The sequence below is a fragment of the Anneissia japonica genome, unplaced genomic scaffold, assembly GCF_011630105.1.
Source record: "Anneissia japonica isolate Jap-2015-1 unplaced genomic scaffold, ASM1163010v1 scaffold1606_len605190_cov180, whole genome shotgun sequence".
Taxonomy (NCBI): domain Eukaryota; kingdom Metazoa; phylum Echinodermata; class Crinoidea; order Comatulida; family Comatulidae; genus Anneissia; species Anneissia japonica.
This window is the reverse complement of record NW_022749369.1, coordinates 400,308-416,803: the sequence shown is the minus strand read 5'-3', so window position 1 is coordinate 416,803 and position 16,496 is coordinate 400,308. Positions and strand designations below refer to the sequence as shown.

Here is a 16,496-nt window from a genome sequence, read left to right as displayed (position 1 = left end):
GTATAGGCCTGGTTATCTTTTCAGAAGAAAAAAAAATTGTGCTGAAGATACAATCAATAACGCGTAGATCCATCCATCAGTATTTTGTACTTGATAAGGATAATCCAAAAATATTTGTAAGAAAACCTCCTGGGGCACTAGTGAGTTTATACACGGTGATTGATTTTTATCGACAAATTACTCGCGCCCAAAGGGGGTGTCATTTAATATGAAACTAACAATCCCAATAGACGGAGAGATTGAATGTATTTGTATATAAAATTTCAACGATGGCAACAGCATAGAGAAGGCTCTTCTGCCAAGTGACTGTGTCGGTTTTCTCCGAGCAACGGCATGTGTTAGAGTATGTCTAGTGATTCTATAAACAAGTAAGGCAAAATATCATAAAATAAACGTAATGCCAATTATGATATCAACAGATTTCTTCTTTGGGGAAAAATAAAAGATGTAGACCTAATACTTGACTAACCCCGGCTGGTGTTTTTCAGTGGCGACAGAAATTGAAATTGCAACCCTTCCGTCGACAAGCATGAACACTCCCCCATTCCCAAATCCCCGCCTGTCGTTTACAAGATCGTCGGACTAAAAGTATTTATTTGCCGATCCACGCAACGTTATTTTGATGACTTTATTTTATGCCAGGACTTGCCCGACGGGGGTCCAATATCCCTGATTGGGATTGGTCGGGCATCGCTCAAAATCTCTCGAAGGTGGTCAGGCGAAAGACGCCTAAATTTGACAATTTAGACGTTTCAAAGACTGTTTTCATTTGAGTGGGGGGCGGGGGGTGGGTGGCAGGGCAGCTCTCCCCGATGGGCGTGCCCTTCCCCCGGTGCCACACCTAATTTTATGTCTATTTGTTAAAAGAACACGATTTCTGCTAGTATCTTGAAGCAGATTACTGAAATGTTTGACGTTTTTTTTTTTTAACATTTGAAAAAATATAAAAACACAAATATAGTTGTTTAAAATATTAGTGCGTTTTCTTGCAATAAAATTTCTTTAAAATTGACATCAATATTGATCAGTGGCCTAGGCCTTCTATCAACAATGAATCATTCCTACTAGGGCGGCCTGTTCCCTCCTGTTCCCGCCTCTCTCCCAAGAACTTTCATTTTGAAGTAAACACTTATAACTGATCGCATCAGCAAGGTCTCCAGTGATATATTAAAACAACTTTCTAATCGTTATGGTAAGAAATTAATCCTATTTAGGTGCTGCTAATGATCTATTCAGTGTTCTGCATGATGTATCCAAAGCCAAAGTGAGACAATTCAATGTCATTATTTATGATATTATCAAAATATATTATATATATTTCAATTTAAAAATACACGATGTATACATTGTCAAATTTTTGTATAATATAAACTTTAACCTATGAGTATGAAATATGCACCTGCCATCAATGTCGATATAAAGTATTTGCAAATGTGATCAGATATATAGTTTTACAGTACATTAATTTCCAACATTATGGCAAATTCATGTAACGAATAAAAGTGTCGGTCGGTGCATCAAACGAATAATTAAATAAGAACAGAAAGTATCTTCTTCGATGCTGAAGAATGGCGGACCGCTAGGCAGTGGTGGCACCAGTAGGGGTTGAGTGGGGAAAACTCCTCTTATCGCCTGACGCCACCTGAGGTCACCGGACTAAAAACATTATTCTTCCAATCCAATCAGTTTTTGTGATTGCCGTTATTTAATATAAGGTCGAAAAACACCATTTTTCCAATCCACACCATACAATCACTCTGAAACAGGGCATTTTAGTTTTACCCAGAAATTTCACCTAGGCCCTCTTTCTGCAAATGTTTGGATCCATCATTGGTATCAGGGCTCCGACAACTTGGTGTGTCAACCGCCAAAATACATAGCATTTAACCATAAATGTTGGCTTCAAGTAATTTTAATGTGGTCCAAGCCAATGCACTATTGGGTTATATACCATTATCATATTAGTATTGATTACGGTACTCCTAGTTCAGTCTTATAGCCTAGAAAGCTATTATGATGTACGGTATATGATGGTAACGTTTGTCACAAATTTGTAATGTAGTTTCAGCGATGTTTTTAATTGGATTGATACCGTTAATTATAAGAAAACTGATTAGGACAACTAAAACACTGTATTCGCTTCACCAGTCTTCCCCCATTGAAAATGTTTGAAGCATAAAATTCCAAATCACACCCAAGTAGTTAAAAATCACCTCATCATAAGGGGTGGTATCACCTGCAAAGGGGGGCTTTGAAGAGAGCTTCCTTTCCCCCACCCCCGTTGGAGAGGAAAACCACAATTCGTCGGAAAGAAAATGAATGTATAAGGGTCTAATTGTGTTTGCTGCATATTATTAGTCTCCAAAATCGATTAAATAAGCCTTTGAATACCCTAAATTGTCATATTCCTGGAGGCTTTCTCTGATCCCCTTGGAACACTTTCTAGCCCCCACTCCACCTCCCCAACATCGGGCCGCATCCTCTTCAAGACTCATAGATACGCAACTGCTCGTATCTCGCCTATTCTAGGGCTCCCCCACTTTCCAATGTAGCCCTGGAACTCAACATTAATATGAAGCAGGGAAATAGAAAGGCGTAATTCGTACAAATTGCTTTGGTTTAGCAAATCTCAATTCGATTGCTATAGAGATTTGGGCTTTCCTTTTTATTGCATATTGTATATGTTATCGACTAGGGATAGGCCTAGGTCTTCAATTACTATGACTTTTATCAGCCGTTTTAATGTCATGTCAAATTTCTTACGCATAGGCTAAGCAGGTGCCGCAGTACAAGGTATAACGCCTACAACATACGGGAGTTATGGGCTTATTGAGCGCAGTTTGAACATGACGTGAAAGTAGGCCTGTTATAGGACGTCATAATATTATAGAGAAATTGAATACTCATAAGAATTAGTGTATCTCATCTGCGACGTCTTCATATTTTTTTTTCTATAAAATGAGAAACGTCTAGTTTTTCTCGATCTGGCACGACACGGTAATCAAATGTTGCATAGGCCTATTTAGGTTATTTCCCCGTGACTGTGCACAAATTATTCCTGAACTTGGCCTTAGAACGGATTGTTAACTAATTGCTTACAGTAGTTCAAATAGGCCTACTAGGTAAATTTGCATAAATAACCTAAAGCTAAAATGTACAATATAATAATAAAATTTCTTAGTTATAAAATACTAAGTAAATTTTCATGACGTAGGCCTAATACTAAAAGGTATAATAATAATTTTAAAAAAAATAGGAACGATGTTTTGCCCTACATGACGTGTTATTATACTGAATGCATGCTCAGTACGTTCCCAAATACTTCCGAAAATAACATTGGAGTACCCGCTGCTACACTAGCTACTATAAGCACAAGCTCGGTGGTCTAGTGGTTAAGAAACCAGGGTAGTTATCTGGATGTCATGGGTTCGATTCCTACCCGAATCAGTTGTGAGATTGTTTTTCGCAATTATTTGGGAAACGTACTGAGCATTTAGTAAGATAACAGTCTGTCTCTTATACACATCTAGATGTGTATAAGAGACAGGTGTTAGAGTATGTCTAGTGATTCTATAAACAAGTAAGGCAAAATATCATAAAATAAACGTAATGCCAATTATGATATCAACAGATTTCTTCTTTGGGGAAAAATAACTATAATAATGAATTATAATAATTTATCTTGGAAACTCTCCAAAACTACAATTATGTCAGGTTTAGAGTAGGCCTACATAGACCTTTAGCGTTCCCAGGGTCTTCCCCCACTAGTACTCTATAGATGCACGAACCTGGTGAGGGCCGGCTGCTTAGATGGCAGCCCCTGGGTTGATAACGTCCCACCGTGCCAACAACATAGCCCCTGGGCCTAGTACGACTTTATGCCGCCACGCTGATGACATTAATAATACTATTTTGCCATCGTTCCAAAGACGTCCTCTTCCTCCCTCCCCTTACACCGTAGAAAGCTACGGTAAATCCCCAAGCGCAGAATGAATTACTGAAATGACAGTTGCATGTTTTGATTTTTGTTTTTCATATTCGATGCCTATTATTATGTGTTGTCCATAGGCCTAAGACATTTGTCTTTGCTCTCTTGTTCTTTGTTTTTTGTTTTTTTTTTGGTTTTTTTTTGCATTTAAAGTCAATCAACAATGTGTTACAAAGTATAATTTATAAGAATAATTATGTCTTGATTAAAGACATTAGCTGCCCCTTGGCATCGTTCAAATGTCATAGGTTAGTCCCGCCCACTAGCCTTTGTCATTACATTGCCTACACAAAGGTACAGTGTTTATTAAATTTTGATCTGATAATTTGTTTCATGACATGACATTGCAAAGAACTTAGGGCTTAAGCTACTGCTAATGTACTGTACATAATAGCGATCGGTATTGTTTATAATTACTTTAGTGACGTTTTTTTTATTTCATAACATGTTAATGTTTAATTTTATTTTTTCAATAACTAGCTCAATTTTAGGTATGTTTACGCAAGTAATGTACATAATTTGTAAATATCTGTATTTATATTTCCAACCAATTATTCATTTAAAAGCCCACAAGAGGTAGTTTGAGATCCGCAAAATATTTCATTTTAACTGCCTAAGCTCTGCGTGAACCTACACCTGTAGTTCCGTTATCTGGGGTCCAATATTATGGTAATTTTTTACCTACTGCACCCTGTTGGTCTTGAGTAATTTTCTAATTTATCAATTTACTATTCCGGTATCTTACCCGCCTGCATTCCAAACTTTTATTAATTTTTATATGAAGGTCGTGATTTCAAAATGCCAACGTAGGCTTTAAATTTGCTCAGTTCAACAAAATTTCGTAGCCAGTTGACGGCGGAGAAAAGAATATTTTTTTTGTCCTATACATCAAATACGTGCAATGTCTTGTCAGCAGATTTTACATGTCACTATACACATTTCGTTAAAGATTCAAACCCGACGAAATGTACTTTATTTGGATTTATATTCGAGTGAATTCGATGTTGATAACACTCGCTCTGCTTAAAACATCCGTTTTCAGTTAACCGTGGAAGTCTTTCTCTCAGATGTGTTCCACTGATACACACCTGTGCCTTACGCTATCCCTGATTCGCCTCCAATTGATGTTTTTTATATTAAAAAAATAAATATTTCATAATTATCGTCAACACATATATTATTTAACAATTTTTCTCCCTTGTGAATTGTTGCGAAGAGTGTAGAAATTCTAAATGTGCTGTTGACCCAAGATGACAGTAAGCTGTCGAATTTATTTTTGTATGACAACTGCGGCAAATGTTCAGATTAGGCCTAATCCCACATCCCCATCTGCTGACTTTGCTGAATTTAATTCCTTCGGATATCCACTACTACTGTACACTACTACTACTACTACTACTACACTCTCAATATAATTAATCTGTCCATTTCACAAAATCATAATAGGCCTAATATAAATAAATGATAATCATATAATAATAATAATAATAGGCCTAATAATAATAATAATAATAATAAAGATGATAATTATGTTGATGATGATAATAAGGGTGATGATATTGATCTCATTGTTACTGCTGTTTCTGCCGTTATTGTAGCTCATGTTTCTCGAGGTTCCAATCAAGGTATTTTCTGACAAATTTAAACATGATTAATATCTTGAGTATTAACACGAATGATAAAAGTATCTTAATTTACATGAACTTTTTTTTACAGAATACCGAGAACATGTCACGTTCAGCTTAAAAAGGAAGTTATCAGAAAAAGAGACGCCACCATTTGCTATTGACCCCAACACCGGAGTAATATCAACAATTGCTTCACTGAAAAATTTGACGAAATTAAAATATACTTTAGTTGTACATGCTAAGCTAAGGGAACCAATCCACAATCAAATCTCCACCCGGGTGATTGTACGTGTTATTAGTTTACCAAAATTCCCTCCAAAAGGTTTACATGGATACATTAATGAAAATGTTGTTGGAAACGTTAATGCAACTGTTGTGGCAAAGTGTGCAACCGCCAAACTCCAGAGGAGCGTTCGTTACATCTTGACTCGGGTTGAACCGGAGGGAGCTAAACGCATCTTCAGAGTTTCAAAAGTAACCGGTGTTGTTAGTGTGCTCTATCCACTTGATTACGAGGAAATCAACACATATAAACTTACAGTTCGTGCTAAAACTGGAAGGATTTATTCAGAAACAACTTACGTAGTACACGTAATCGATGAAAATGACAACGTACCTAAATTTCCATTCAACATTCTTTACATAAACATCACCGAAAATCAAGAATTAATAGATCACCCGCTTAGCCACCTACATGCCGATATTGCAAACGATATTATAGGTTCACAAGCAACAGAATATAGACTTCATAAAGGCGGGAAAGACATCATTGATATTGATAAAAAAACTGGCCAACTGTTCAATACAGGGACAATCGATTTTGAGCATTATTCAAGATTCAACCTCATCGTGCGCGCCTACCATGGCGACGTTTTCTCTCAAGCTAGAGTCGTTATCAACATATTGGATACAAACGACAATGTACCAACACTACAAGATTTCAGGGCCTACGTCAATTACTTCCAGGGTAAGACAGGATGGACAGGGTTCTGGATCCCCGCTAAGGATGCAGATGTAAATGACCGATTGAAATTTAAAGTGATTGAGGGAGGTCAGACAGATGACGGTAAAGATCTGATAACAGTGGACAGTAATGGTCTGGCAAGACTAGGGAAAAGCGAGATAGCTCTATCAAACAACGAGACTATTAGTACAACAATGTACATTAGCGTCACAGGTAAAGATCAAATTTAATAACGGTTTAACTATTTAATGTTTTATTATTTGAATTATTATTATTAGTTCAGCACCACAAACAGTATGTATAAGTTCTACTGTTTTCTCTACTCTCTCCGTTCCACGCGCCTCAGGATATTGGTTAAGTAACAATTATTGTTGTGTCTTCTTAATAATGTGATAATAATAATAATAATAATAATAATAATAATAATAATAATAATAATAATAATAATAATAATAATAATAATAATAATAATAATAATAATAATAATAATAATAATAACACCCCCTACTAATGGATACCCCTTCAACAGTACGTAGTTATTGATATTATCAATAGTGAGAAGGAAGTTAGAAGATTTTTTTTATTGCAAACACAAGAAAAATCATGCAATGGAAAGTGTAATTCTCAACTTTCATAATTTTAAAAATTTACACCATAAAAAAATTACCAAGGGATGTCTTACACTAAAAACAATCTCTTTATTCACTTTACATTGTACCTCGTGGGCCAGTAATAAGAGAATTTTGAGGTTTTTCATTTCCTTATTATCCTACGAGAGTATGAAACGATCTTAAAAATGAGCTTAAAGGCATAGGCCTATGCAATATCAATATTTCCAAAGGATCACTTTACTTTAGGCTCACTTGTTTGTCTAACCTTTTACCGGGGTTTTTGTATGTTCTGTGCTGTGACATTTAAAAAAAAAAACTCTTAGCCTATTCTTGTGTAGAAGGGGGTTTTCTGAAATATTGTGGTATCAACCATTAGAATTTGATTATAAGTAGGCCTACATCCAGGGTAAATAGTTTGACAAAACACTTATCACCTTATTTATACCGCATTGAGGTATTTGCTTTTCTTCCTGATAATTCGAGCAATTTATTTCAGTGCCTCGTCAACATAGATATGATGATAAAATTGATTTCCTACAGCATTGCGCAAAAACACACCAGATACGTTAAACTTCTTTAAATTACATTAATAAATTCAGGCAAATTGTTATCAAGTATTTAGCTCAATATGGTAATTTTATACACATTATACCAATCACAATATTAGATATTAAGTACACTCTGAATGATAATTCAGTTCTGGACTGGTTTTTCTCAATTTAGATGGGATTCACACGATAAAGACCCATTGTACAATCGAACTCACAATGGTAACAGAAGAGATGACATCACACAGTTTTAAGTTGAGATTGTTTGATGTGACGCAAGAGGAGATGCTTACCGTCCCTGGGTTACATCGATTCAGAAATGCCATCGCCGAAATCTTCAGGGTCAACCCCATGAATGTTTTTGCTTTTAACTTAGAAGCAATACCATATTCACGAGATACGTACATTACAATGACAGTGAGAGATAATAACGGCAAGTTCTTCTCTGTTGATTCTTCAAAAACGTCGCTGTATTTATCGTCAACAAAACTGGAATCTCGACTCGGATTTAGATTTGAACAGGTACATGAAGATCCTTGTATAACAAAGCAGTGCTTTAATTATCAAGTTTGTCAACTACATCGTAGCCTGTACGACACATCAATGTTGTTTTCTGAAGGACATGATGTTGTATATGCGGGATTGTTAATGTCTGATGAAACACAATGCGTTTGTCCACCAGGTTACGGTGGTGCCGACTGCTCTGAACAACTCGACTTATGTCTAGCATCTAACCCATGCCAAAATGGTGGTGAGTGCTCTATGCAAGATGGCGAGGTTTTTTGCGACTGCCCACTACTCTATAAAGGTAACGTACTAAGCACGCGAAAATTACTCACTTCTTGGAACGGTTGCAACTCGAAGGTTTGGTTCACACTAGAGCACTTGAGACGCTAGGCGTTAGCGTTTTTTGCGCGCGCGTCACGCGGCTAAATTGAGAATCAAGCTAAACTAATCATCCCAACTAAATTTATATTATCAAAAGTGAACAAAGTTAGTACAGGATTAATTTTAGCTCTGGACTAAAGTTAAGCCTGGTTTCTTTAAAATCGCTACACTGTCACAACAGTGTTTTCAGTGCAATTTGTACTGCGTAGCAGTCCCCGACGCAATTGGGAAGGCCTCTGATTCGACCGACCAATCAGCATCACCGAAAGCTGTCGGCGATAGCGTGTAGCGATTGTATGGAAACCAAGCTTTAGTCCACTTTCGAGAATACGGGCCTCACTGAAATGCAAGACACTGCTGATTGGTTTGCCATGTGTCATGATAATTTTTATTTGTATGATAAATTTCAGCGCCTTGGTGAATTTGGTTGATTATGACTACAATGCAAATGATTTCCCGAATAAGTTCTTTTTAAATATTGATATATCAGGGTTTAAATGAAATGACACATTAAAGCTAGTATGGAGTTTTCGCTGCACGACGTTAACCTTAACGTTAACGGATGACGTCATAATTTATTCATCTTGCTTTGCGGAGTACATTAATTTAAGGATTTTACGTGCTCGAGGGACGTTAGTTACGGGTTTGCACATGCGTATTTCGATTTGTTTACAAAGGGGCGGAGTTATCGCGTTGCATGTTGGATACTAACGTTGAAGTTAACGTCGTGCGGCGAAAACTACCTATTTAGATGCGTTGACGTAAAATTGCGCAAAATGCTACTGTATTGCATGGAGCCAAAAAAACTGCTTTAATACGGTATCCTTTTGCATAACACCCAATTCAATTAATACCAAAGACGGAAATTATTAATAGTGTTAATATTTTTTTTTTTTATGTTTATGTGTGATAGGAAATACGTGTGAGCAGAGTATTAATGTATGTGAACCAGACTTTTGCAAGAATGGTGGCGAATGTATAACCCGGTCAGACGGCACATTCCAGTGCGTTTGCAAGACAGGCTACGATGGAATCCATTGTGAGGTAACATCGAGACATTTCACTGGTGATTCGTACCTGGCGTTTCCAAGTCTTCAATCAAGGAAATCACTAAATATTTCCTTCAGGTAATATAACATTTTTAACACAGCTCTCTCCCATGAGTTTGCGACATAGATCTACTTAATTTTTAGCATCTGTTTACCCATGTCAAATTAAATTTTTACAGCACATATTAAGTTCTTTTTGAGTGTGGTTCACACAATTTCGATGCGTTGGTGTAAACGCAAGAGAATCTATCCTTGTAGCATTGTTTTTTTAAGTGTGAAACAAGACGTACATCATGCAAAAAACGTGTGACATATTTTATTTACACAGGACTGCGTTGCGCATTAAGGCACGTGCTAACTTGGAGTGTATGAAAATAAAACAGATAGTTTTATTTTCAATAAAATGCTTTACCGTTACTTGAAACAGAGTGTTTTGTATTGATAATATAAGTTTTTAAGTACGCTGTTACTATTCTTCTCCAAGTCATATTCAACTAATCCCTAACTCAAAATTCTTTGGCCATGAAACCGTTAATATCTTACCTCTTATTATTATTATAAAAGTATGTGGTTGATTCACGTGAAACAAAGGTTATATTTTTGTAAATAACAAGTAAATAATCGTACGATGCTTACAATGTCATTCTCATGAACGGCATTAATGTGTAAAGGATCACGATTCACAAATGACGGAGCATTTCCTGTGATGGCATCATCTGCTCATTCTCTTGGCCTCAAATCATTGTATCACAAGCACATTTAGGAAATCTCTAAAGATTGCTGATGTTTTAGTCTAGACAGCTTACATTGAGCATAGTATATCTGAGCTGATAATGGTAATCTTTAAATCTATTTCAAACACGCAAAAACACGTGAATAAGTTACCAGGTTATCCGTTTCGAACGGTTTATTAAAATAAATTCATACTTGGAATTGAGAACGTCACTGAATTTTCACAAAAAGAAACATTAAAAATATTTTTAAAAAAATATTGTTTTAACATTTAATTAGTCATAATTAATTGAAATTTACTTCGGATGTTTTGATCGAAAAGAACGTGCTGTGTAAACAAAAAATGCAATGAAATTTAACGCTTGTGGCCAATTAAATCATATACTTAAATGTATATAAATATGGGAAGAGCCTATCCATATATTTTGAGTTGTAAAGGGTGAGCTTAAGCTTAATGGTGCATGTCCCAAGTGGATTTAGCAGCAGTAGCACTGTACTAGACTGCAGTTCAAATACCCTCATATCGGTTGACAAAACTTCCCCTGGGTGTAGGCTTTGGCCCACTAAACTTAGTGCCATAACAAATTAGGTCTAAATGAATTAACTGAATTTACTATGTTTAAAATTAACTGTTAGGTTTTATGCAGTGAAGTCATATAGAGGGTCGAGGGTTAAATAGGACGTCCAATTCAGTGGAAAGCTATGTCTTGCGTGAGTCAATGGAAGCTAACCAGATGACTAATTAAATCGATACCGGTACCTTACTAGATATTATAAATTTCATATTGAAATGACAATTTTGGAGTGATGATCATCTTTGCTTTGTGTTTACAATAGACTTAACTGACACCATCAGTATATTCAAATTAATATTATTTGACGCGATCTTGATTTTACCACATATCTGGTCCTACTGTCAGTATAATTGAGTTGCCACCCAATTCTGGGTCTAAGGTTTCCCCTTATGGTAGGAAGTAGGCTGTTATACATACATACATACATACATACATACATACATACACACATACATACATACATACATACATACATACATACATACATACATACATACATACATACATACATACATACATACATACATACATACATACATACATACATACATACATACATACATACATACATACATACATACATACATACATACATACATACATACATACATACATACATACATACATACATACATACATACATACATACATACATACATACATACATACATACATACATACATACATACATACATACATACATACATACATACATACATACATACATACATACATACATACATACATACATACATACATACATACATACATACATACATACATACATACATACATACATACATACATACATACATACATACATACATACATACATACATACATACATACATACATACATACATACATACATACATACATACATACATACATACATACATACATACATACATACATACATACATACATACATACATACATACATACATACATACATACATACATACATACATACATACATACATACATACATACATACATACATACATACATACATACATACATACATACATACATACATACATACATACATACATACATACATACATACATACATACATACATACATACATACATACATACATACATACATACATACATACATACATACATACTATATATACAGTTTATATATGTATATATCATTGTTATCGTTTATTTGCATTTGCTTTGTATTCTATATATTTTACGAGTTAATGTTTGGGTCACTTGCATATGGTGCCACTGCCACACACCTTTAATGTAAAGTATAATTAATTTAACCCGACTTTCATGAAAATTGACAAGTCATTCGTATGTTAAATTAATTTTATATACTGTCTGCAATGTAGCTATTCTTTTTCTAGGTCACTTGCTCTGTAATAATTTTACTATCCAAATTATTTTATAATTTCTTTTCTCTCCAGTCTGCAGACTTCTCACAAAGATGGTATGCTGATGTACATCGGACGTTACAATCACCGACGAGATTTTCTAGCCCTGGAGATCGTAGATTCTAACTTAGTTTTATCCTTTTCGTTCGGACAAATGACCATGAGGGTGCTGGCTGGGACAGCATGGGGCCTAGACGACCAGGCCTGGCATACCGTCAGCATGGTTTACCATAAGAAAGTGAGTCAATTTCTAAATAAATATATTATGATTGGTAATGATGATTTTGTCTTTGGCCCTTCGAAACAGTTGGAAATGATTAGACGCTGGGATGTCGTCGTAATTCAGTTTCGAGACGCAGCTGTCATTTTCTTATTATTAGAATGTGGGATTGTGCAATTTTGTGAGTGGTTATGATCTGATCCTGTCCACCGTGTCGTTTCAATTTCCGTTAATTATTAATGTTGAGAAGTCAAAAATCATCGAAAAAAAGGAACCCAGAGAACATAAGTATACCACTATTCCAGCCTGCGCCTTATTAATTTCCCCATTTGACACTTCTTTCATTCAGCATATTAGTAGGCCCAGGCCTATATTATTTACGACATTTTGTAGTGTTAGCATCAAGTTCATGGGATGTCACTGATGCGTCATGTTAATCCAAATTATATCCATACCACTGCAATATATAACTTGGCAACTAAGTAAAGTTACGCTAAACATGAAGTAAACATTTTAAATAAGTCTTTGCAAAAAACTTAAAATGTTAAATATATAAATACTGTTGATTTTCCTCGAACCACATTCTTTCTATATCTTTGTTGTTGATTTATAAATAGCTTGCATTGTATTTAATTTTTCATGCTAGACCCCAATCATGAATTAAGCTGCAATTTGGAAGAACACTCATAAACGGAAATCAAACGATTCCACATTCTAGGCCACTTGATGACCTTTGTTTTTTTTTTCTTTATATGCACAGATTGTAGATGTTGTAGTTGATAATTGCAGAACCAATGAAAACGAACTTAAAGTTAGCAACGTGCCATGTAAAGCCACGGCAACGCAGTCCACGAAGGTCCACTGGTGAGTATGTCGCGTAGAATGAGGCCTAATGCGCTCATGATTTGCGCATGTTCACACGGTATCATTACATTGTGGCATGCAATGACTGCGGCAATTAATACGCAATTACAATAGTTGCGTATAATACAGTTTTGCACACGAACCTAAAAAAGATCAAGCCAACCGTGCACTATATGAAAAACATAGTGCACTGTTAGGGATAGACAAATAACATTAGGAGTTGCAGTGATGACGTCACGATTTACTTATATATATAGTTATTATGTTGTTGAGGTCCTTTCAAGCTGCTTCTCCCAGGCTATGGAATGCACTCCCTATTGAAATCCGAGAGTCTCCTTCTGTATCCATTTTTAAGGAGAGACTCAAGACCTACCTTTATCAAACTTTTTAATTTTTCCATTTCTGCTGTTTACCTCTTTTGTTTACTTTCCATCGTTTAGTTTTGGTTTTTTTAGGATAGGCTAGTCTAGACGTCAACATCACTTGAGCAACTGTGAGTTATTATCCTGCAAACCACTGCTTGCCAGTGGTCTCAAATTGCAGGAAAACGGTGCGGTGATGTTAGTTCCCCTGCGATAGTCTGTTTCTGATGTTTGTTTTTTTTAATTTTTAGGTCGCTTGGTTAGACTTTAGGATTTAGTTTTTGGTTTGTTTCTTTTGTGTAATTTATAGCGCATAGATACCATGTAGTATGCGCTTTACCATTACCATTACCATTGCAATATTGATAATAATAATGGTGAAAACCAAAATGGCGTTAAAGAAAGATTATGATTATTAATTGTTAATAAGACTCGGATTATTATGACATAGGCCTAGGCGTGTATAAAGTGTTCCTTTTACTCATTACTATAATAAAAAACAACAAAATAAAAGTTATAAAATATTTGACGTTATAATCACCCTATTATTATTATTATTTGAACATTCAGGTTTTTAGATGTAACGTCACCTCTTCTAATTGGTGGATTGCCAGGCAAAGATAAAGACGACCGTATACTTACTGACGGCTTCCAAGGCTGCTTACAGAATGTTTATATTGATGGCGAGTTAATGGATTTTGCATCAAACATTATGGACAAGAATACAGTAGCAGGGTGTAATGCGATTGGTCAAGTCCGATAAAAGTGTAGCATATTAATGTTAGGACTCAATGGAAGTGATAGGTTTATTATAATTTATTTTGTATTGATCCAGCAAGGTATGGTGAAAAGGGAGTACTCGCCCTCCGGCATTACGAACAAAACGGAAGAGAACATCTCAAACCCTCCTCAATCAGATCAGACCATAAGTTCTTAATGGCACTTTTGCTCCCCACCCCTCAGAATAATCCTGGATCCGCATCAATCATCACTCAAACGCTCAGAAGCGCGTGTGTTGTTAATATTCTTTCAATTTCTTCAGAATTTTACTTACAATAAGTGAAACTATATTGTTTTAGGATACATGAAAGCATCCGTAGTGTATTTAGGCCTACTGTAAATGTTTACTTAAAAAAAAAAAAAAAAAACGGGATCGAAATATTGTAACGCTATTAAATGGTGGTATTAAATTAAAATCCTTTAAAAAATTGGAAAGGATGAATACAATTATAACAATGTTTAGTATGACTTGTTCATTAGGTGTAATGTGAAGTTATTAATGTTTTATAGAATTACCAAGCTCAGGGGCGGATCCAGAGATGTCCGAAGTGGGGTGAGGGGGGCGGCAAAAGTGGGGCCGGTCGAGACAACACTATTTAGGAGGTTCAGGTGCATGCCCCTGATAAATATTTGTGTTAAGACGCCCAAAAATAGCATCTGAGGCGTTTTGGGGATCATTTTTTTTTCTTTTTCTTTCTTTCTGTCTTTTTTTTTCCCTCTTTTACTTTCTAAAAGGCCGGTCCGGGGCCCCTAAATCCGCCCCTGAAGCTAAATATAATTTGTATGGTCATGGTGGGGAGGCCGAATATGGTCTGTGTGTTTCAAATGATTGTCACATGTATGACTTTGCGAGATTCAATCAAACTTAACAACTGGGCAAACAGAATACGCGCATGTCCCACAAAGACATAATGTGTTCCATACCCACTCACTAACTTACGTGCTTACGTGCGTGTAGTTTGTCGTCACAGTTGGTGTGGCATAATACAGTGACAATAATTGAATTCCAATTGATGTAAACTTTTAATCAAATGAACTCATTGTAAAATATCTATGTATTTATATTGATACCGTAATTCCATATAATTACGAAATTAAACATTAAATACAATTAGGCCAAACTGAAAATAGGCTTTCGATGAAAACCTTTATATAGACTAATATTATTGGTTACCAGCTGTGAGTTTTAGTAAAATCTGATTACATTATAGCAAAGCAATTTTCACTAACAGATTTCTTAATTTCCTCAAGTTTTCCCACGCCATAATAACACGCATCCCCTTGATGAAGTGTGGTATATGGCTGGTACCGCATATCTCAGCTGAACTTGACATGACATGCGCCGAATCTCTGTTAAAAATGTAAGCCTGTCCTGTACTTTCAAATTGTGTATATTTTCATTTTGTATATAGTAGAATGGTAGCACGTGGCTATTATATCCGGTTTTATTAAAGGTCTGTGATAGTATGTCGAGTTTTTGATGTGTTGTTGGCATTGCATAGGCTCCATGCGGTACTACAAATCAAGGGAAGGAAAGTCAAGTCAAAGGAAATATCAACAGGTGTTGCAAACGTACGCGATGATACGCCAACCCTAAGGAAAGTGCCTTGGTCTGGTAACACAGAAACAGAGATAACAATATATTATAAACAAATCTTGAAAAACCAAGAAATCAGTTTCAAGGATAGGCCTTATAATACTATAATGATGATGATGATGATACAAATATAATAATATAATAATATAATGATGATGATGATGATGTTGAAGCCTGGGGACGTCGGACGACGATGGTAAATATTAAAGAAACAACATTAAAATCATACAGAACTAAATACTGCAATCTTAGCAATTAGTGTCTACCACAGCAGTTATGATAAAATTAAATTGTATTTC

At 35.6% G+C, this 16,496-nt stretch overlaps 1 protein-coding gene across 2 annotated transcripts in view; it reads left to right on the top strand.

Annotated features, from left to right (window-relative positions):
- LOC117121077 (cadherin EGF LAG seven-pass G-type receptor 1-like) overlaps positions 1-16,067 on the top strand; it is a 23,593-nt gene extending 7,526 nt beyond the window's left edge. For both annotated transcript variants that reach the window (XM_033266179.1, XM_033266178.1), the window contains exons 3-8: positions 5,705-6,793; positions 7,915-8,547; positions 9,541-9,754; positions 12,408-12,612; positions 13,355-13,458; positions 14,391-16,067. In XM_033266179.1, the coding sequence (XP_033122070.1) occupies positions 5,705-6,793; positions 7,915-8,547; positions 9,541-9,754; positions 12,408-12,612; positions 13,355-13,458; positions 14,391-14,583 (2,438 nt within the window). In that variant the 3' untranslated portion in view covers positions 14,584-16,067. The remainder of the gene's footprint in view (positions 1-5,704; positions 6,794-7,914; positions 8,548-9,540; positions 9,755-12,407; positions 12,613-13,354; positions 13,459-14,390) is intronic.
- Positions 16,068-16,496: the final 429 nt, after the last annotated feature.